General features: G+C 60.8%; 2 protein-coding genes across 6 annotated transcripts; one reads left to right on the forward strand and one right to left on the reverse strand.

The window, feature by feature from the left end:
- The first annotated feature begins 17 nt into the window (after window positions 1-17).
- Window positions 18-9,814, forward strand: CDHR2 (cadherin related family member 2). Of its 3 annotated transcripts, XM_071443504.1 has the most exons (32): window positions 18-109; window positions 549-607; window positions 937-1,002; window positions 1,083-1,222; window positions 1,449-1,502; window positions 1,696-1,785; window positions 2,351-2,440; window positions 2,746-2,868; window positions 2,951-3,094; window positions 3,237-3,312; window positions 3,509-3,615; window positions 3,695-3,925; window positions 4,017-4,172; window positions 4,397-4,564; window positions 4,833-4,894; window positions 4,975-5,215; window positions 5,316-5,552; window positions 5,831-5,900; window positions 5,988-6,602; window positions 6,835-6,906; window positions 7,179-7,228; window positions 7,339-7,490; window positions 7,680-7,782; window positions 7,862-7,950; window positions 8,148-8,222; window positions 8,331-8,408; window positions 8,488-8,548; window positions 8,656-8,780; window positions 8,936-9,049; window positions 9,160-9,237; window positions 9,341-9,401; window positions 9,609-9,814. In XM_071443504.1, the coding sequence occupies exons 1-32, from the start codon at window positions 18-20 to the stop codon at window positions 9,726-9,728; spliced, it is 3,999 nt and encodes a 1,332-aa protein (XP_071299605.1). In that variant the 3' UTR covers window positions 9,729-9,814. The 3 variants fall into 3 exon arrangements, with proteins under 3 accessions (XP_071299605.1, XP_071299603.1, XP_071299604.1); XM_071443502.1 differs by having other exon boundaries at window positions 5,831-6,602; XM_071443503.1 differs by having other exon boundaries at window positions 5,831-6,602; window positions 9,612-9,814.
- Window positions 9,815-10,017: 203 nt separating this feature from the next.
- Window positions 10,018-15,252, reverse strand: GPRIN1 (G protein regulated inducer of neurite outgrowth 1). Of its 3 annotated transcripts, none has more exons than XM_071443506.1 (3): window positions 15,016-15,250; window positions 13,493-13,587; window positions 10,018-13,290 (listed from the first exon to the last, which is right to left on the reverse strand). In XM_071443506.1, exon 3 carries the CDS (start codon window positions 13,249-13,251, stop codon window positions 11,860-11,862), a length of 1,392 nt encoding a protein of 463 aa, XP_071299607.1. In that variant the 5' UTR covers window positions 13,252-13,290; window positions 13,493-13,587; window positions 15,016-15,250; the 3' UTR covers window positions 10,018-11,859. The 3 variants fall into 3 exon arrangements, with proteins under 3 accessions (XP_071299607.1, XP_071299608.1, XP_071299606.1); XM_071443507.1 differs by lacking the exon at window positions 15,016-15,250 and adding an exon at window positions 14,532-14,747; XM_071443505.1 differs by lacking the exon at window positions 13,493-13,587 and having other exon boundaries at window positions 10,018-13,291; window positions 15,016-15,252.
- Between the last annotated feature and the right edge of the window lie 6,298 nt (window positions 15,253-21,550).

Here is a 21,550-nt window from a genome sequence, read left to right on the forward strand (position 1 = left end):
CCCCTTAATTGCAGTTAATGATTGATGAACATGCTTACTGCAGGAGGCAAAGGTCTGGCGGTGTCAAGATGAGAGAGCAGAGGCAGCATCCCCAGGGACACAGCCACAGGTAAGGGATGTCAGCCCCTAACCCGGCCCCCACGGGCACCCTGCTGCTTGGGGGGAGTGGGGGTGTCTGTGGAGCTGCCCACAGGCCCTGGCACAAGCAGGGGACACCTTGGTCATGCCATGGGTTACTCTCGGACTCCAAGCACTGCTTGGAGAGGCCCTGTTGGGCACAGGCAGTGGAGCCTCCAGCCATGCCCAGGGCAGGCTCCTGGGGTTCCCCAGGCACACCCACAGTCCCCTCTGCCTGGAGGTCACCCCTGTTCTCCCATGCCCAGCAGTGCAGGGTGCAGCCTGGTGTTTGCTCACCAGCCCAGCTCAGCAGAGGGGTCTGTCCCCACCAGCACCTCTCACCTCTCCTGCCCTGGGGGCTGCTCCCCAGGAGGGGTTTGGGGGGCAGGCCCCAGTCCCTCAGGTGCTTGTTCCCTGGTGTGTGCCCACAGGCATCCTGGCAGGATGGCATGGTGCTCTTGGGTGCTGCTCCCCTTCCTCCTGGCAACAGGTAAGGACTCTCTTGGCATCTGCCATGGGTGGGTGGGAGGTGTTGGAGCTGCTTTCAACCCCCAATGCTTTCTCCATTCCCTGGGGGAAGATGCAACCCCAAACCAGCTGCCTGCCCCACTGGAGACCCAGGGCAGGGCAGGGCTGGACAGCAGGGAAAGCGTGGGGGCTGCAGGTGTGGGATGGGCACAAGGGCACGAGGGCTGGGGGTTCCCCTGCCTGCCATGGAGACCCAAACCACGGCTGGGAGCTTGGGCTGGAGCTGAGGAGGTGCTGCCAGACGTGGGTGTGCCCAGCACAGCCATGGTGCTCAGCTGCTCTTGCCTGCAGTTTCAGGAAACACCGTCCCCATCATCAATTCCACCCTCTTCTACGTGCCTGAGGACCTGGAGCTGGGTGAGTAGGGGGGGGTCTTGAGAAGGGCCTGGGGTGTCAGGGGAGTGACTGGGGGGTTCTGACACTGCCTGTGCCCCCAGGCCAGTTTGCTTTCCAGCTGGAGGCCTATGACCTGGACAACGACCCTCTCAACTACCAAATTGAAGGGACAGACGCCTTGTACTTCTTTGTGGACTCCAAATCAGGCAGAGTGACACTGAGGAACTCCCTGGACCGTGAGGTGAGGGCAGAGGATGGGGTCAGATGTCCCTGCCTGAGTGGGAATCTGGGGGTATGGATGGAGGGCAGGGCCTGTGGGTCACTCCCTGGCCCCAGAACCCAGCTCCTGGAGGGAAAGTTGTCCTCACAGAAGCTGGGGCTCAGCCTTACACAGAGATTGGGGCTCAGCCATCCGAGGATTGAGCTTCACCCTGGCCCTGACCAAGTCCTGCCTTGTGTCCCCTCAGGTCCAGGCCAAGCTCACCATCACTGTCAGAGTGTCAGATGGTGTAAACTCTGAGGTGAGTGCTGGGGCAAGGGCTGGGGGACTGCAGGGGGAAGGGAGCCCCCTGGACAAGACTCAGTGGGAAGGCAATTGGAAGCGGGTGGGTGATGCTGGCTGGCTAGCCAGGGTGAGCACAGCATGGCAGAATTGCACCCAGCTCTGCTGGCCACCATCTCCCACACCCTTGTGCCCTCTCTGACACCTGGTAGGTTTCCAAAAAAGTCACCATCATCGTGGAGGACCGCAATGACAACGTCCCCGTGTTCCAGCACCTGCCATATGAGGCCAGCATCCCCGAGGTACCTTTCTGGGCCCTCCCAGCCCCCTCGGGCAGCAGGGCAGGGGTGCTGGGTGGCTCCTGTGGCATGGGTGTGCCAGCAGTGGCACAACAACGGGCTGGGAACAGCGTGAGCCCACACCTGGGTGTGTGGTGACAGTGTGTCTGGGCGTGGGGTTGCCCGTGGTGCAGCCAGCACCTGGGAGCACTCTGTCACCAGGGCAATTCCCAGTGCCAGCCTCTGTGTCACCCTGAGACGACTGGGACTCTGCCCTTGCAATGAATTCAGGGTGTGCCCAAGCTAGCTGTCAGCCCAGGACACCGTGACACCGGATCAAGGGGTAGATGGGGTGTGGGGCTGGGTCCAACCCCACCCAGCAGCTCCAGGGCTGGGGCGGCTGTGCCCTCCCAGGGAGGGCAGTGAGGGGGTCCAGCCCCTGCCCAGCCTGAGCGAGGGCAGCAGCTCATCCCTGTGTGTCCCATGGCACTGGGCAGTACCTGCAGCCCTGAACATGCCAGGGCAGGGCTGGCAGGGCCCAGGCACAGCATCACCCCCTGTCTGTCACCACCACCCCCTGTGTGCCCAGAACACGACTGTGCACAGCATCATCTACACCGTGTTTGCCAACGACAGCGACACTGGCAACGCCTCCAAAGTCAGCTACAGAATCCAGGAGGTGAGCACAGAGCGCTGTGGAGGGGGTCACACCACAGCCAAACCCACCCCTGGGCCACCCCTGTGCTGCTGAGCTGCTGGGGACATGGCCAGGGCAGACTCATAACCCTGGGGGTGCAGGGAGGTTTTGGGCAGTGGGTAGAAGGTGATTTCAGTTTCAGGCCGGGGATGAGCCAGGAGGTTGGGTGTAAATGTTGGGGGTCCCCATGGGCCAAGCCTGGCAGAAGGATGAGGATAGAGCCCCCATCTCTGCTGCACCACCTCTGCTCCCTGCCTTGGTGACACAGGCTGATGTCCCCTGCTCAGGTGATCCCAGACAACATGAACAATCTCCAGCTCTTCTACATCCTGAACAATGGGAGTCTGGTGCTCAATGGTTCCCTGGACTATGCCAAGAACACTTTCTACCAGATCAAGATCCTCGCCCAGGTGGGGACCATCCAGGCTGGGGGTGCAGGACTGCCAGGTAAGGGGGCTGTGTGACTGACAGGTGCTCTGCTCTGCTCCTCAGGATGGTGGAGGATGGCTGCACAACGCTTGGATCATCCAGAATAGCTCTACTTACCTGTCCCTGACCATTACAGACGTGCCCAACCTGGACCCACGGTTCCTCAATGAGCCCTACTCAGGCTCTGTGCCTGAGAACTGTGACCTGGTCAGGAGCCTGCCTGCCCCAGTGTCATGTCCCTGCCCCTGGCCCTCCTTGGGGTCTCTTATGCCCTGAAGTGTCTGGGCCACCAGGCCTATGAGCAGCTGAAGATGTCATAAGTCATTCCCTGATGGCCATGTCCCAACAGGGCACCATTGTGCTGACTGTCACTGCCATGGACCAAGACACAGGGGTGAATGATAACATCTTCTACATCATCACCAGTGAGTGATGGGGCAGAATGGGTCAGGCAGGGGATGACACAGTGGGATGAGCAGGAGGGGTGGTCAGACAGCAAGGGGTACCCTGGAAATTGGTTCTGGGCATCCAGGCTCTGCCAGCCTGACCTGCTGGCAGAGGGAGGGCCAGGCCTGCCTTTCCCAGTGGCTACCACTGGTTCCTGCTGTCCCCTTGTCCCAGATGCCAGCGCTCCTTTTGCTATCAACAATACAACGGGCGCCATCACTGTGAGCGAGCCCCTGGACCGTGAGCAGCTGCCAAGTGATGAAGTGCTGCTGGAAGTCACGGTGAGTAGGACACAGCAAGGGGAGCCCCATCCTCTTCCTCTCCCTGGGCCCCTCCAACCTGCTCTCTCCTCCTCCCCAGGCACGTGAGGAGCACCCAGATATCTATGGCAAGGAGGCCCAGGCCAGCACCTGGGTGACAATCTTGGTGACTGATGTCAATGACAACAAGCCCCAGTTCTACAGCTGCTCCCTGTCCAGCTGCAACTTCTCTGCCAGTGCTCAGAACAACTTCACAGGCAGCATCATAGAGCATTCCTCCACCAGACTGCCTGTGTCCAACCTCAACATTGTTGCCTACGACCCAGATAAGGTAGGAAGGAGCCTGTCCATGGTGCTGGGCTGTGGTGCTGGTGTCTGTCCTTGCTACACCACTCACCCTGGCTCTTGTCCCTCCCTGACAGGGCATCAACAGCAGTTTTGAGCTGAGCCTGCAGGGTCCAAATGCCAACGCCTTCACTGTGTTCCCCACAACAATTGTGGGCGCAGGGGAAGTCCAGATCCTGGTGCAAAACTCCTCCTTAGTGGACTACGAGATAAGCCATGTCATGGTGGTGCAGGTGGGACTTGTAGGGCTGGCCTGCTCTGTGGAGGCAGTTCCTGCTCCCTGCCTGCATTGGGGCACAGTGGGGACATGGCCTTTCTCTTGCAGAGCTCAGGAGTAAAGCAGAGCAGGGCTCTGCCCTGGCAGTTTGTTTGGTGCAGGGGAGCTGGGCTGGAGTGTGACAGGTCTCTCTAATGTTTGGGGACTGGTGTGAGACACAATCCCTTTTCAATCCTGCAGATCATTGCTGATGACACAGGGAACCCTACAGACTGCTGCTCCACAGCCACCGTGACCATTGACCTCATCGACAGCAATGACCACATCCCTGAGTTCCCCCAGAGCACCTACAGCCTGTCTGTGATGGAGAACAGCCCCGATGGCACCGTCATCTCCCCAAACATCACGGTCAGGCACTGAGCAGGGAGTGGGCACACCTAATATCCCCAAGCAGGGCACTGGGCACACCTAGCACATCTAGTACAGCTTGTGCTGAGGGCACTGATCTCTCCATACACACAGGAAGGACTCAAGACCAGTGGGTACTCAAGGGTGGGACCCCTTGCCCATGAGGGCCACATTTTTGGGGCGCTCACTGCCAACAGCCACTGCCTCAGACTCATGACTGCTCTGAGGGCAGAAACAGACCGACCAGATGGTTCCTTCTGTCTTTCAGGCCTATGATCCAGACAGCGGTGTCCTGGGCCAGATCACCTACCAGCTGCTCCCAGAGAACATGTACGTAAGGGCAGAGCCAGCCACACCCAGGGCATCACCCTGGAGGGTGGGCTCCACTGAAGGCTCTGTGTGTGTCACAGCCGTAACGTCTTCACGGTGAACGCCACAACCGGCGCCCTGCTGGTGCACAACGGGAGCTTGCTGGACAGGGAGACTCGCTCCATCTACTACGCCAACCTCCAGGCCAGGGACGGGGGCGGCCTGGTGGGCACCACGGTGCTGGAGATCACCGTGCTGGATGCCAATGACATGGCACCCATCGTCATCGGCTCCTACTTCATCTCCGTGGAAGAGGGGCAGAATGTTAGCACACAGATCCAGGTATGTGTCGGCAGAGGTGAGGGGATTGACAGGGCTCTCAGAGGGGAGGGACTGTCCCCGAGGTGCCCCACAGCCCTGTTCCAAACGCTGACCTTTTCAGGCCATCGACAATGACATGCCTGACACCCCCAACAGTAAACTGGGCTTCATGATCTTGCCAGGACCGTTCAGCAACAACTTTACCATCAATAGAGACACAGGTGAGATGCACAGCACAGAGCCACTGGACTGTGAAGCCTTGGAAGATGAGCATGGACAGATGGTGGTGACAGTGATGGTGTATGACCACGGCGAGCCACCACTGAACACCACAGTGAACGTCACCATCACCGTGGGGGTGAGCCCTGGGCACAAGCAGGGACATGCTGGGGCAGGCTGGGGCTTGGAACTGGGAGGGATGGGCAGGGCGGGGCTGTGGAATCCGTGGCTGTGGCAGAGGTGCCGTGTCTCCAGGCTTTCTGTGGGGACAGAGTGAATAGTTGATGCAGGGAGGCGGGAGAGGGCTTGTGTAGCTCCTGCCTGTGGGCAGGCAGGTGCCCACACTCCTGTCCCCAGCTGGCTGTGGGGAATCCTGTTTTCTGGAAGGGCTACAGCCATGGGCTTTGTCTTCTGCAGGACCTGAATGACAACATTCCCGTGTTCCTCAACCAGTCCTATGAGTTCTCAGTCTTTGAAGACTCTCCAGGTAGAAGTTGCATGGCCAGGTTTGCGGGACCAGCAGTGGCCCCGAGTCAGTGCCCACTGCCCACTCAGTGTCTGTCTCCACCTGCAGGGTCCTTTGTGGGTGAGGTGAAGGCCACAGATGCTGACCGCACAGAGATCAATTCCCGCATTTCATTCCGGCTTGAAAGAGACATTGGCTCCAGCAACTTCTTGATCCGCTCAACCCGCCTGGGGCCAGGGAACTACAGTGGGCAGCTGTCTGTAGACCCTGAGATACACCTGGACTATGACACACTGCAGCAGAAGTTCTTCATCCTGACCGTGCTGGCAGAGAACACGGCTGCAGACAACACCGGGGACAAGGCCAACGTCTCAGTGACAGTCCACATCCTCGATGTCAATGACGTGTCCCCCACCATCCTGCCAAGCTCGCTGCAGGACGTGTCAGTGGCTGAGAACGGGACACAGCAGGGCCTGATCCACACGCTGAAAGCCTTTGACCCTGACACCAACCACTCGCTGCTCTTCGAGGAGCTGGCGGTCGCCTGCTTCAAGGGGGACAGCAGTGCTGGGGACGTGTGCTGGGACTGGTTCCTGCTGGCACCCAATGGCTCAGTGCTGGTGAACAGCTCGGACATCGACTACGAAGTGTGTGACAGGGTCCTGCTCACACTGAGGGTGGAGGATCTGTACACTGAGAAAGGAAACCGCTACAGCCAGAACGGTACGGCCCCAGTGCCCCCTCCTTCCCCAGCAGGGGCATGGCAGGTGCTGGGACTGCCTCTCCCACCTCCCACAAGCACCTGTGAGCTGGGTGGTTTGGCTACAGAGGGAGGGTGTCCCCAGTTCTCTTGACCTGAGCTTTTTGGGAGGACAGAGCTCCCACGGGAAGCAGAGGATGGTGCTGCAGGGCTGCTCTGTTGGTGATGAGAGCTCTGCTTTTGGGATATTTGCAGAAACCCTGAGGATCATCATTATTGATGTGAATGACAACGTGCCAGTCTTCGAGGCCATCTCAGAGACTTTTGGTGAGCAGCTGGGGTTGGCACATCACGTGGGCTCCTCGCTGCACCCACACATGCCCTGCCACATTCACCAGCAGCGAGGATCTTCCCCAGGCCTGGGGCAGGGCTGAGAAGTGCAGGGGCCAGGCTGGGGTTACTCAGTGCTTTCCATGGAGGCTGTGGGGGCAAGGGCAGCAGGGGGTGCTGGAACCCTGGGGCTGTGTGGGCGTGGGGTCTGCAGCAAGTCTGGCTGCTCACCAGCATGACTGCACCATCCATCTGTCTGTTCCTGGCAGTGGTTGTCCCCGAAATCTCTCCTGTGGAACTGCAAGTGGCTACTGTGAAGGTGAGGAGCTGCCTACCTGGATCTGTCGGTCCATGGAGCTTTGCTCACTTGTCCCATGGGCAGGCAGGGGCCATTCCCACCCATGCTCCTGCCGTGCTCTATCCCTGCAGGCCACAGATGCTGACACAGGGCTGGGGGGAACCATCACCTTCTCCATCATCAGTGTGGTGTTTGTGGAGGACAACGGGGGCAGTCGGCCCTTCGAGAACCTCTTTGGAGTGTCCACAATACCTGACAAGGGCGCCTACGTCGGGAGTATCCGGTGAGGCCGTGGGGCTGGGCTGGGCTGGGAGGGGGGGATGCAGCTCAACTCCTGCCTGCTGCAGGGCCAGTGTGGGCTGCAAAGGGGACAAAGCCTTCCTAGAGTCCTGCCTAGGCATGGAGGTAGGATGGAGCTTGAGGTATGGCAGGGCACAGTGCAGTGGGATCACTGGTGTCCCTGTCCTCACAGAGTGGCCAGCAACCTTGATGAATCTCTGAAGGGGCAGTACAAGGTGACGGTGGAGGCTAAGGATGGTGAGGAACCGGTGCACAGAGCCCAGACCGTGCTGAGTGTGAGTGTCACCCCCAAGCCCTGTCCCAGGACACCACCCATGCAGGCCAGCTCTGCTCACCCCTGCTCCCCACACACAGATCTTCACGGTGGATCAGAGCTACCGCGTTCGGCTCCAGTTCTTGACAACGGTGGAAGAAGTCCAGAGTAACTCCGAAAATATTAAATTGTAAGGGGTGCTGGGCTGGGCTGGGGGTGCATGGATGGACCCACCAATGTGTCTCTCAGCCTCATGGACTGTGAGCAGGGTGGGCCAGGCAGGTCACCACCAGAGGAGGGGGATTCAGGGGGTCAGTCTGCTTCCTGTGCCCATGAGCAGAACAGCAGGATGTCCAGCCCAGCTTCCCCCCCCTCTCTTGTTCCTAGGGCCCTGACCACAGTGACCAAGGCAGCAGTCTATGTGGTGGCCATCCGAGGCATGGAGGACACCCGTGACACCCAGTGAGTGGTGATGGGGAAGGGGACATTGGTGGTGGCATCAGGGGTGTGGGCAGGGCACCATGCCCTGCACCCCAGCACCTCACTGACCCCATCTCTGTGATTCTGCAGCGTGGATGCCAAGTCAGTGATGGAGGCCTACTTCGTGTACAGCAATGGCACTGCCCTGGATGTCAATGACCTGATCACGTGAGTGCTGGGGTTGTGCACGGGCACGGCCTCGTGCTGGCACCAGCCCAGCTGTTTACACCTCTGCTTTCCTTGGCAGACTCATCCAATCCGACCCGGTGGGCTTGGCTGAGCTGGTGAAACTGGGCCTGGCTGTCATTGTGAGTGGGGCCAGGCAAAGGGCAGGGGGAGAGGGCAGCAACCCCTCTGGGGCTGGCTGGGGGGTTCCCCTGGCTGGAACTGTGCCCTCACCCCTGCTCTGTGCCAGGGCCCCGGGGAGGTGGCAAAGCCCACCAGGGAGGTGGAGCTGATTGGCATTATCGCAGGATTGGCAGCATTCCTGTTCATCTTCATACTCATCATGACCCTGGTTTTGGTGCTCACCACCAGGAGGTACTTCACTGCCTGCACCCCCTCCTACCACCCCCCACCACCCTCATCCTCACCAGCACCCCCAGACCCATCCCCATCCTCCAACCTGCCCACCCCATCCCACAGCCCAGCTCCTCCCCATCCCCTCTCACCCACCCCATTCCTGGGCTCTGCAGCTACAAGAGGAAGCTGAATGCCATGAAAGCTCTGAAGGTGGCCACAACATTCAACCCTGCAACAGCACAGCAAGGAGCTGGCATCCCTGGGACCAACCAGTACAACGCTGAGGGGTGAGTGGGGGGTTCCCTGCAGCAGGTGGGGAGAGACCAGGCTTGTCCCCACATCCAGGGGCTGCAGTGCCCCAAGGGGCAGCACTTACCTGCCACCCATCCCTGACCAGGGCCAACCCCATGCTGAACCGCCCGCTGGATCCCTCCCACGACCTGGGCTTCCATGAGGACTCCATCTCTGTGACCAGGTGAGCTCTGTGGGCAGGTCCCAAAGGCCACAGGCTGTCACCTCATACCTCACTTCTCCAGTGCCTGGGTCCTTTTTTACCTCCCACCCTGCATTCTCCACAGCATGAATTCCCTGGATGAAAATACAGTAAATGCACCAGCAGATGACAACTTTGAGGTCGAGGTAAGTGTGCAAAGAGCTGCCAGTGCTTGGCAGCTGGGAGTCCTGGCAAAGCACCCTGCACCACCTTCTCTCTGCTGTGGTCCCCAGGGCCTCATGGACCCTTTGTGTCCTTTACTCTGCACCCCTCAACAGAGGGGAAAGGAAGGACGGGTGTCCCTGCCCTACATCTCTGTCCCCATCCCTTCTGACCACACTCTCCTCCTGCAGCAGGTCAAAATGCAGCCAACAGACCCCACTGACAAGGAGGTGCTGGTGGCTGCCCTGAACATGAAGGAGCCCACCAGAACAGCATACCTCAACACCACCTTCACCACCACGGACTTGTGAGCGGGCTCACAGGGCACAGCAGGGCCAGAGCAGGACTCAGGCAGCTGCTTCAGTGTTGATATGTTCAGTGTCTGGCAATAAAACTGTTCCACGGGAGGTCACAGTGTCCTGTGGTCATCAGCCCATCTGCCTGGGGGGCTCAGTCAGCTTGGAGTCGTCTCTCCCAGCATGAAGTGCTGGTTTTGGGCCAGCTGGTGCCAGAGGGGAGGTGCCACTGTGGGGCTCAGCCAGGCTCCTTGTCCCCAGGACCCTCTCTGCCCCGGGGGAGGGAGGTGCAGGCAGCCCCCAAGAGGTTTGTGCAAGGTTTTATTACCCAACATCCACACTGACAGACTGATCCTCCCGCCCCTTCCTCCCCCCGCCCCACCCCCAAAAGAAATGAAGAGGAAAAAGAGAAGAAAATCGGTGATGAAGCTGCAGCGCTGGTGTGCCACAGCTTGGCAGTGCAGGGCTGGAGGTGAGCACAGCTGGGGCAGGGTGGCAAGGGGATGCCCCAGGGCTCCTGGTCTCCCTGGCACGGCCGTGGCACTGGTCCCACAGCCCAAGGCACTGAGCAGAGCCAGGTCCCAGCGAGTGCCACGGCACTGAGTGGGCACTTGCCATGGCCCTGGCTGCCAGCTGGCACTTCAGCAAGCCCTTTGCAGCCCCACAGGGACAAAACAAGCCCAGGATGTACAGTGTGGGTTTAGGTGGGCAAGAATTTACCTTAACAAGGGAAAACGGCTGCAGCGGTGACTCTGGCACCTTGAGCCCTCCTGCACTTCCGCCCAGAGGGGTGGTGCAGCTCTCCAAGCACCCCTTGTCTGCAGCCTCCTGCCCATCAGATGCTGGACATGGCCCTGGGCCCCCCTTGCTGTGGCACTGTGGGGCTGGTCCTTTCCATGGGGCCAGGCTGGGGGAGCCAAGATCCACATCTTGGCAGGACACTGAGGTGCTGCCAGCCACAGGGATGTTGGCCCAACCACGGGGATATTCACCCCCCTGCAGACTGACCCTTCACTCCCAATGCTCTTCAGCCTATCAGAGCACAGGCAACATAGGAAGAGTGTTTGAAAAGATGGTCTCAGCCCCACAGGCCACCACGGGGGAGGTGGCACCAGGCAGGACGTTCATGGCTGAAAGTGTCTCTTAAAAAGCTCCAAAAATGCAAACACAGTTCAATAAAAGCTCCCCTCCCCCCCGCCCTGTAAAACCCCAGCTGTAAAAAGTGGCAGCGTTCTGCAGTCATCGTGTCCCCAGCTGCCGTCGGAGAGGAGAAGCCAGCGGGCCCAGTGGGACATGTCCCTGTGTCCCCAGCACATGGGGCCTTTCCAGCACCACTGGGGCAGCTGGACAGGCCTGGAAGCAGGGCAGGCTTCATGTCCACCACCAGCCGTGGTCAGGATGTGCTGCTCCCAGGCAGGTGGAGCTGGGGGCCATGGGGACAGACTCCCCAAGCACCTCCAGCCACGGTGACAGGCACGAGCAGCTCTCCATCACACACGTGCTTGGCCTCTGTCTCTCTCAGATTTGAGATCTGTCCTGGTGCCCTGTGTGGCCACATCCTCCCAGCTCCAGGGCACCCACAACATGGCAGTGGGGCAGAGAGAACAGGGAAGTTGGGGGATTGGTGCTTGCCATGGGTGGCTGTGGGGACCCACACATGCACAGTCACGGGCTGGTTGGAGTGTGGCCAAGCCCTGGACAGGCAAAGCAATGGCAGGGCGATGCACCAGTGTCTCTCCAGCATGGGAAGAGATGCTCCTGCTTGGGGTGCCAGAGTTCAGGGCAGCCAGCAGCAAGCACCCTGAGCCATCTTCAGACCTGTGCCATGGGCAGGAGATGCACAGGAGCAGCTGCCTCCATCTGGAAGGAGCCACGTGCTTCCTCGTGCTGAAAAAAGCCACCAAGCACAAAGACAGGGCACCAGTCTCATGTCCCAGGGCACCTCCATGGGGCTACACTCACGGGGGAACCCGAGGCTGACAGGGAGGACCCCAGCAAAGGAGATACCTTGTCCCAGTGTGCAGTGCTCCATCACCACCACAGCCCTGCACACTGGCACCGGGTGTCTCGGGACGCCAGGGCAGGGACCCATCCCCACTTTGGAGAAGCCCCGAGGCACCCCCACCCTGCCAGCACAGGCAGCAGCTCACTCCATGGCAGGGCCGGCACGGGAGCAGCACCGGGGCCGCCGGACGTTCTGCAGCAGAGCCCGAAAGACGCTGGGCTGCCTCTTGGGCTCGCCCTTGCGGGGCCCGCCCTTGACGGAGCCGGTGCGGGTGGCTTGCGGGGTCACCACCCCCTGCCGCCCGTGCTCCTCAATCTGCTTCTCCAGGTGCTTCTGGATGGCCATGCCCAGGACCTCCACCTCCATGGAGGCCCCATACACCTCCCACGTCATCCCCTTCTCATCCCAGCTCACCTCCCGGATGGGCTCCGGAGGCTCCTCCTCCACCACCTCCGGCACCGTCCCCTTCACCTGCACCTCAGGGTACGAGGTCTGCGGGGACTTGGCCACCGGTGTCATCGGCCCCGTGGCCACTGAGCGGGTCTCCACAGGCATGGACACCTGCATCTCCGCGTCCTTCATGGAGGGCTCGAGGCGTGGAGCTGCAGAGGCTGCCTCTCTCTTGGGGAAGGTGAAGGCAGCAGCCCCACACGGGGGGCTCATGGGGCTTAAGGCCACCGACACCAAGGACACACGGTTGTCCACTTGCGTCCCCATGTCTTGTGTCCCAGTGTCCTGGGGCGGGGTCACTTCAAAGGAGTAGGATTCACAGAGCTGCTTGGCTGTTTGGGGCTGCTGGCTGCTCCCAGCACCCACATCCTGGACTGAGCTCCCCTCAGCTTTGCCCTGGCCCAGAGCAGTGGAGCTTGGTCCTGCCTCACTTCGACCCCCAGTCCCCGCAGTGCTGGTGCTGGGGGGGTCTGCTGTGCATCCCTGGGGGTGCTTGGGAGCCTCACTGCCCTTTGTCTGGGGAGCAGCACCCAGGGATGTCCCTTTGCTGTCCTGGGGCTGCTCCTGGCTTGGAAGCTCAGCTGTCCCGGTGCTTGCAGTGGGCTCCACGAATGCCACACGTTTGGAAAGAGCTGCCGTGCTCCCCATGTCCTTGCTGGTTGCCTGGAGGCAGGGATCAGAAACAGGGGAAGTGGGGGCTGCTGCATCCTCCTTCTGGGTGTTGGGGACCCCCATCCCTGTGGCACCACAGGCAGAGGCAGCACCACTTGATCTTCCGCAGCTCCCTGTTGCTACTGCCACACTCTGCTCTGTGCTGCTGTCCTGGAGAAGTGTGCCAGGAGCTGGTCCTGCTGATGATGGCACCTTCTTCTCTGCCACTGAGTTGGCCTGGGTGCCCTGAGACTCTGCCTCAGGCACACAGCAGGTCCTCATGGCACGGGCTCCCGCAGCACAGCCGGAGCCGGGCAGGCACTCGCCCGCCACGGGGCAGCCAGGGGAGCTGGCACTGGGCTCGCAGGCGTCCTCAGCCCCAGCCTGGCAGCTCAGCACCTGCAGCCCCTCAGGCTCCTTAGCGCTGCCCATGCCCAGGGAAGGCTTCTCCCATGCTAGTCCCGCCACGGGTCTGCAAGAGAGAGGATGGGGCAGTGAGGAGCGAGCAGCACACAGGCCCCCATCACACCTCAGCTGCCCACTGCTTTTCTCCATGCCACCCCCGACAACAGGTTGGGTGGCCACCTGGAGCACTCGCTGTCCCTGGCACAGCCTGTGTGGTGGCACACGGTGCCCAGGCACACGGGAAGGGAGGAGCAGTATCGGCTGCCTATCGTAAAAGTCAGCCTCCTCCCGGCGCAGCAGGACCGGGAGCGGGATCCAGGCACTGCTGGGGCTGCTGGAGCGGGAGACGCGGTGCAGGCACCCCTGCAGAGAGAGTGTGAGCTGGAGAATGTTCCTGGGCACCAGGCTGAGGACCGGGGGGCTCGGCAGCCCCCTCCTGTCAGTGGGAAGCTGGGGGCAGTGAGGGGTGAGAGCAAGCTGGGCCTGGGGTCCAAGGGAGGCTGCAGAGAAGGGCAGGAGCCCAAGCCCTTCCCTCTCCACGTGAGGGGAACACGGTCCAGTGTCACCTGGCTGTCCCCAAACCCTTCCCAGCCCCATGGGGCAGAAGCAGGGCAGGAAGCCCCAAACATTCCGGGAGCTCTGGCAATGCCAGGGAGCCCCTGCAGAGCTGGGAGCACACGCGTCCCGCAGGCGGGGGGCACTCCATGCCTCCGGACACGGCCACCCGTGGGTCCCGAAAAAGGCAGAACCGAGCGGACACAGCTGGAGCCGAGCGTGTTCCCCCAAAGGGAGGCGACAGGAGCGGGGACCAGGCGGTCACCGACGTCCCCCAGCAGGGCTGAGCCCGGAGGCGATGATCCCCGCCCCGTCTGTAGGTTCCCACGGAGCACCCCGATCCCCGGAGGGCCGCGCTGCCCGGCCCCCCGACCTGCCCCGACAGCATCCCGACCCCGCGGGATCAGTACCGTGCCCGGTACCGATGCTCCGCGAAGCAGCTGCGAGCCCCGGCACACGCGTGTGCACACGCACGGGCACGCACACGCCAGCACATGGCCACGGGCACACCCGCACGCACGGACACGCGTGTGCACGCCCCGGCCCCTCTTCCCCGGCCGAGCCCCGGACAAAGCCGGCACCGCGGCAGCCCCGGCCGGGAGAGGCCGACCCACCCCCGCCGCCCGTCCCGGGGCTGCATAACACCCCCAAACCACCCCCCCCACCCCCCCCCACCCCGGGGTGCCCGTACGGGGCGGGCGACGGCAGCGCCCGGCCCGGTCCCGCCACGTGCGCCCCGGGGCCGCCGGTACCTGCGGCGGATCCTCCCGCCCGGTCCCGTCCTGTCCCGTCCCGTCCGGCCCCGTCCCGCTCGGCTCGGCGCGGCGGCGGCAGCGGCGGCGAGCATGCGTAGGGCGGTGGCGGCGGGGGCGGTACCGTGCCCCGGGCCGCTCCCCACGGCTGCCGCCCGCCCCGGCACCCCCAGCAGCAGTGGGGAGGCGAGGGAGAGCCGGCTGCCGCCTGGGGAGGGGGGGTCCCGGCACACCGCAAGTCCCCCGGTGTCACCGCTGTCACCACAGCGGCCCGCCCCGGGAGCCCCCCGTGATCCCAGAGCCCCCCCGGTACCCAAAGCATCTCCGCGCCGTGTGCCCCAGGAACGAGCATCCCGGCACTCCCCGTGCACTCGGGCACAGCAGGACACACAACCGGCACCGGCAGAGTTAGGGGATCCCAAACCTTAGCGTAGGGTCCCGTGGGTGGGGGTGACAGCACCACAGAGCCCAGTCCCCCTCCTACCTGGTGATGGAGGCGGCCGCTTCCCTCCCGGGCATTCCCGGGGCCGGGGCTGTGCCCCGGTCAGCCCGAGGGACCGGGACAGCGTGCCAGCGTGGCAGGATGGAGATGGGCTCCCGAGTACCCCTCGCCCGAGGGTGGGGGAGGACGGGGAGGGAAGAACGGCCCCGTCTAGCTCCCGGCAGCGCTTGCCTCTGCTCCCGGGCTCAGGCTTTGTCTAACTCCTTCCCACGCACTCCCGCTCGCGCTGCGGGGGGGAAGGCGGCCTGCTCGCCTCACCTGCATCCCTGCATCCCCCCCTAAAACCTCCAGCTGACCCCCAAACTGCCCCTCAGCATCCTATGGGACTAGGCTCCCCTCCCCGACCCAGAGATGTCAGCTCAGAGACAGGAGCTATAGATCTATAGGGTCCGGAGGGGTGGGTGCTAGGGTTAGGCAGGTTTCCCCATCTTAGAGATAACGTTGGCACCGGTCCCCCAGCCCTATAGATCTATAGGGTAAGGCTGGTTCCATGGGAGCTGGCACACCTGGTTGCTTGGAGACAAGGGAGGTTGGAAATGCTTCTTTCAGTAAACAGCCAGCCTGGAACAAAACCCCGAAGGCTAAAAATAGGGAGGCAGGATATGGAAATTAAATAAAAATCCTTGCCCCCCTCCCTCTCTGGGGCAAAGTGAGGCACTGCAATGTCACCAACGGGCACTCCAGGAGGTGGCTGGAGAGGCTGGAGGGGGGTTGTACCCCTGCACCCATTCATGTGTCCCCTCCTCGAGGTGTTGGTCCCCACACTTGGTCCTGCCTGCTGGTCCCAGTCCTGCAGCATTGACTGGACCCAGCTGCATGCCTGCAGCGGTGGGGGAACTAACTCACTGTGGGGCACCGGTGTGGGGTTACATCCCATGGTGCCCTGTGTGGAATCAGACCCAGACCCCGGCACATTCGTTTTTGGATCCAAGGGACACCATGGACTGGGGCAAGTCCTGGCAGAGGAGGGGACAAACCCCCCCTGGCCTCTGGCTGGGACTTTGCAGCCGGCAGGAGGCTGCGGGGTCACATCCTGCTGCCATTTGCTTCCACTGCCCCTCTAAGCTCCGCCAGCCGCGTCTCTCCCCATCGGCATCTTGCCACCAGCGTGTCCCCGTCCCACCAGAGCTGGCTGGGGCTTGGGGGGCCGGAGGGGTGGGGAGAGGGGCCATGAGGAGCATCTTTCCCTCCCCGCAGGCAGCCTTCATCCCAGGCTGGCTGCCTTCTCCTCCTCCTCCTCTCCCCGCCCGGGCACCTCAGGGCTGGCAGGAGAACAATAGCGAGGAGGATGAGTAAGATGGTCCCCATTGCCTTGGCAACGCACTCCCGCGCTGCCGGCTCGGGAGGAGCCAGGCAGCTGCCTGAAAAGCGCCTTCTCCCTCGGCGGAGGGGGAGCTGGCGCAGGTAGCACCGCACCCCCTCCCCGGGCCCTGGCCCACCTCCCACGCCGCACGGGCAGCGCCACGTGAACGCGCACCGGGCTCCCCCGCAGCCGCCGGGCCCGCACACGCCGGAGCGGCAGCGCACGGCCCCGCGCTCGGCTCAGCCCGGCCCGGCTCCCCGGGCCCCGGCTCTCGGTGCCCGGTTGTGCCCGGGAGCCGTGGGACACAGCCGGCAGGCTCCGGGTGGGAATGTGACCCCTGCCAGGAGAGGGGGTCCCGCGGCCTCTCGGCACCTCCACGCACGGCTGCCCATGGAATCGGCGGGCAGAGGTGACGGGTGAGGAGGTGGTGGGGCGTTCGCAGATGGCAGTGACAGGGGATGCCCAGGGGCACCGGGATCCCATCTCCAGCCGCAGCCATGTGTCCCGTGTTGTCCCCAAGTCGTGTCACCAGCAGGAGGACCCTCAGTGTGCCCAGAGCTGTGAGTGCCTTGGGGTGACAAGGATGTTACACAGGGACCCTGTTACCCAAAAGCACTGAGCACCCTAAAAACAGCGCTGTTTTCCCAGCTGCCTTGGTGTGGATATGATGTGGGGGCATATCTGATCCCTGCCACCACCTCATGTCCCAGCAGTCCCAAAACAGCCCCTGCCACAGCCCCTGCCACAGCCCCATGGGATGGGAGAGTGCTGCATCCAGGACACTGCAGCCTGGAGCCTGAGAACATCATCCAGGATGTTCCTGGGTACAGACAGGGATACAGCCCCAGGGCCAGCTGGGGGCAGAGGCAGGAACAGAGGGGGAACAGAGAGGCCCAGCTCTGCCAGCTGCTCTGTGCCACTGAGAGGGACCCAAGCACAGCATCAATCAGCCAGAGCTGGGTGGTGACACTGGGGAACAACCCAGCCACACATTTCACCTCTCAGCACAGGACGAGGGAGAGCTCTGGAAAAGAACCAACACAAAGAATCATATAAGCAATGAATGGTTTAGGTGGGAAGGGATCTTAAAAATTATTGAGTTTCAACATCCCTGCCATGAACAGGGACACCTTCCACTAGATCAGGTTGCTCAGAGTCCCATCCAACCTGACCTTGAATGCTTTGAGGGATGGGGCAGCCACAGCTTCTCTGGGCAACCTGTGCCAGGGCCTCACCACCCTCACAGGGAAGGATTTCTTTTTAATATTTAACCTAAATCTATCCTCCTTCAGCTTAAAGACATTCCCCCTTGTCCTATCACTCCACACCCTTGTAAAAAGTTCCTCTCCAGCTCTCCTTAGGTACTGGAAGGAGCTCTGAGGTCTCCTCAGAGCCTTCTCCAGGCTGAACAGCCCCAGCTCTCCCATCTTGTCTCCACAGCTGAATGCTCCAGCCCTCTGATCATCAATACACTCATCTATCACAACCAGATGCTGCTGTTCCAGAAGAGCAAAAAACCTTTCCTACAGTGCCTCTGTGCCTTTGTGGCAGACAGGCAGGGACTCTTCACTTCTCCTCTCTCCTCTCCCAGGGGTTCATTTCAGCAGCTCAATCCGTGCCCATGAAGTGAAAGCCCCGGCTACATTAACAGCACACAAACGCACGGTAGTGGGTCAGTACAAAGGGAACACAAAACACACGGTGACTTGGGCATGGGATGGGGCCACAAGTCAGAAAAGCTCATTAGGTGCTGTGAAAAACAGCAGGGCTTTGGAAGAGCAGGATGCCCCCCTGGGCACAGATGAGTGAGGGCATGTCTTGCTGCAGAATACACCCCTGGCAGCCCGGGATGTTGGTGTTGATCAGAAGTGTCCAGCATCGAGCTCCTCAGATGCAGTCTCTGTGCCTGGGTTGTCATGGATTCAGCTCTGGCTGGTGGCATTTGTGGCAGGCTCAAGGTCCATATCCCATCCTGCCTCCAGCTCTGCTCTGCAGAGGCTTCATGGCATTACCAGGGAGCCATGGGAGGCATGGGGGAGCCGTGGCCCCTTGCCTGGATTCACCAACACGGTCACGATTGCCAGAGTCACTTCCTCCCCCTGGGGAGCAGGTGAGCTGGCAGAGAACATCTGTCTGCCTTACCCAGCCTTTCCCAGATGTTCCTTTTTGTGTTGCCATGGTGGGTGTGAGGATGAATCCAAGGAAATGCTGGGTGAGTTCACTCCTCGTTTCCCTGCCGACAGCCCATAACTCACGCTCCATTTGCACAGCCCTCCCTCTCCCGGTGCCAGTGTGCTCTGACGAGTGGGGGGAGATGTTTGTAGTGAGTAACACTCACCCAGCACTGTGAAAAGCAGCTTGGGGAGGCACAGGGGGGTGAACTCTGGTTTATGGGTCGGTGCATCTGGCTGGAGACACGCTGAGGGAGCCCGGAGTGGGGATGCTCCCACCACTGCCTGCTGTGCTGGGGGAAGGGGCAAATCAGCAAGGGCTTAGAAAGGCAGTGAGCAAAGGGAGCAGGAGTTCACACATCTCTTTTTTCCATTCCTGGGTCCCCAGCTGCTGTGACTAAACTCCCTGGAGCCAGCAGGCAGGGCAGGACAGCTGCTGGATGCTGTACTGAGCTCTGTGATTTTTCCTGGGGCCTCTAGTAACAACTGTGTTTTGTTGTTCTTGCACAGGAACACGAGCCTGAGAAAATAACAAGGCTTTTTACTATAGAAAAGCCCAAGAAGGAGTTTGTAGGTGGTGGGTTTGTCCCTGCTCTGTAAGCAGCACGTGCTGGCAGCCAGGAGAGCAGGCAGCAGCTGCCTGGCCAGGCAGATACAGGAGCTGCCACCATCACTGCCTGTCACTATCCTGGTGCTCCACCATCCCTTCACACCTTCCTTTGCCTGCACTGAGAATTTGGAGTAGAGGGACCCTCAGGATTGTCCTCCTACTGGGCAGGGCCTCACTTGGACATTATCCTGTACCCCCTGGCCTGCTCAGACTCAGGGAAGAGTGAAGGTTTCTCCTGCCTCAGCATGTGAGAGAGAGTTCAGTGAGTGCTGACCACAAGGCAAAGACCTCTACACTCCCTCTTGGCAAGGGCCAAGGCAAAGACCCTGTGAAAGCCAAAGCCATTCATGCCTGAGGAAATCTGGGGTGGCCCTGGGACATAGGCAGCACCACACTTTGGCCAGGGGACTGCTTGGTGTGCCAGAGACCATGACCAGCCCATGGAAACCACCCAGTTCTAGATACGCTTTGGTTGGAGCTCAGCAAATGAGTTGCAGGACAAGATGTGGCTGATTTTTCCACCTCCACAGGGCCTGGGATTGGTGTGCTGGCCCCTGATATCAGTACCTGGGGAGTGGGAGATGGATAGCAAACACCTACACCCACTCAGTGGGGCACTGGGTAAACTCTGATTGCACCAGTTTGGAGCCTGAGAGCTCGGTGGGACCCTGAGAGCACCAGCGCTGCGTTTTCTCCTCTCCTCCCAGGAAGGACCTTCCCTCTCTTCCCTGCAGACCAGGTCGAGCTCACAACTGCGGTGAGGTGCTTCCCCCTGCTGTAACGCCAGGAGCTGCTGCCCCGATCCAGCGCCCACAGCTGCCCATTCCCGAGGCCATTGACAGGGAGGAATAAACTGGAAAACACACATCTCAGGTGCTGCTGGCACTCTGTGTGTCCCTCCAAGCCCTCTCTCCTCACAGCAGCTCCCTCCTCGTGGAAAAGGCTTTGAACCAAGGCTGCACCCTGAGCTGCTACCCTCAGGAATAGCCCTGTCTATGCTGATCCTTTTTCTCTCCACACATCCTTCTGCTTCGCTGATACAGCTGATACAGCAGAGAATGAGACAGCTGGAAACCCTGACTACTCTGTGGATAGTTCTGCTGAGTTTTGGGACTCGTTTTGCAGTGTCAGTTTTGCTTTTAGGAGCTGTACCAAGCTGGTAAGGGCTTCGGGGCAAACAGTGGAAAATCCTCTGTCCCAGTAAGGAAAGTTGATCTCCCTCATGGCCCTGCTCTGTGTTGGTGCTGTGGCAGCCAATTGCACAGGAGTGTGAGGTGCAGGATTGCTCAGATTGTGCCTGGATGCTGTGCAGTGCCCACCAAGGGATTGTTTCTCACTGGAGCTGTTTTCTATCAGGATTGGCTCCTAGGAACTGAACAGCATGCTGTGCTTGGAACACCACGTCCAGGAGCTCTGGAGGTGATAAAGACAGGATGAGCTGGAAGGTGAGCAGACTCTGCTTTTCACTACCCTCCCACCAGCCAAGGGTGGTGTCCTGCCAGGTCCTAGCCTCTATCCAGCCAAAACATTCACCAAGAACAGCTATGCTGAGGTTTCCATTTGTGCTTTTCAGCAAAAGCTCCTGAGAGGGAGCTGTCACCAGCACAAAGGGTCAGGTTAAATGTTTGTCCCCACAGCTTCCCTCTGCCCACACCCCCCATCTCTGCTCCATGTCACTGGAGGGCTTTGGCAAAGTGGGCCGAACACCTGCACAAATCTGGTGCCTGCTGCATTTGTGTGGGAGACACAGACAGAGCCATTTACAATTCCAGAAGGATCAGCACCAAGGCCCTATAAGACCATGATCAGCTGAGTTGAGCCCAGTCACCCCAGTTCTTTAAGGGGTGGTGGTCAGTGCCTGTCCCTGAAGTGCCCACAGAGCAGGTGGCTGTCCCTGGTGTCCTACAGACACAGCTCTGGGGGCTGTGCTTAACTCTGCCAGGCTGGGGACAACAGGACTGTCCTGCACGTTCCAGGGCCACAGCACCATAGTTGGCTTCCCAAAAACAGATCCACATGCCAACAGCATCCTGGAGATGTCTCACAACACCCTCATCCCTGCCACTGTAGAGAACCAGCTCAGGAGGGAGAACACACCCCAGAGCAAGCAAATGTACAGACCACTCGTGCCACATGCTCCTGACAGACCCTGCATTGGTGTGTGAGTGGCAGCAGCACAGCTGAACTTTGGCTTTAGGAATTCAGCAGCCCAGGAAGGTGCCACAACACCACACTGACATCTTGCCTGCTGGGCCAGAGGGATGGAGGTGGAGGTAGCAGGTTACATAATTTGGGGGAAGGAAAGCCTGAGCCCCTCTGTTTGCTGGCAGGGAGCAAGGATCATTGGAATGACCTTGGCTGGCTCTTCTCCATTCTCAGTCTTCATTGTTTTATCAGATCTTCCCCCAGGGCAGAGGAGAGGATGCTCTTGAA

The sequence above is a fragment of the Agelaius tricolor genome, unplaced genomic scaffold (assembly GCF_023055355.1).
Source record: "Agelaius tricolor isolate 1412-34295 unplaced genomic scaffold, bAgeTri1.0.p SCAF_18, whole genome shotgun sequence".
Taxonomy (NCBI): domain Eukaryota; kingdom Metazoa; phylum Chordata; class Aves; order Passeriformes; family Icteridae; genus Agelaius; species Agelaius tricolor.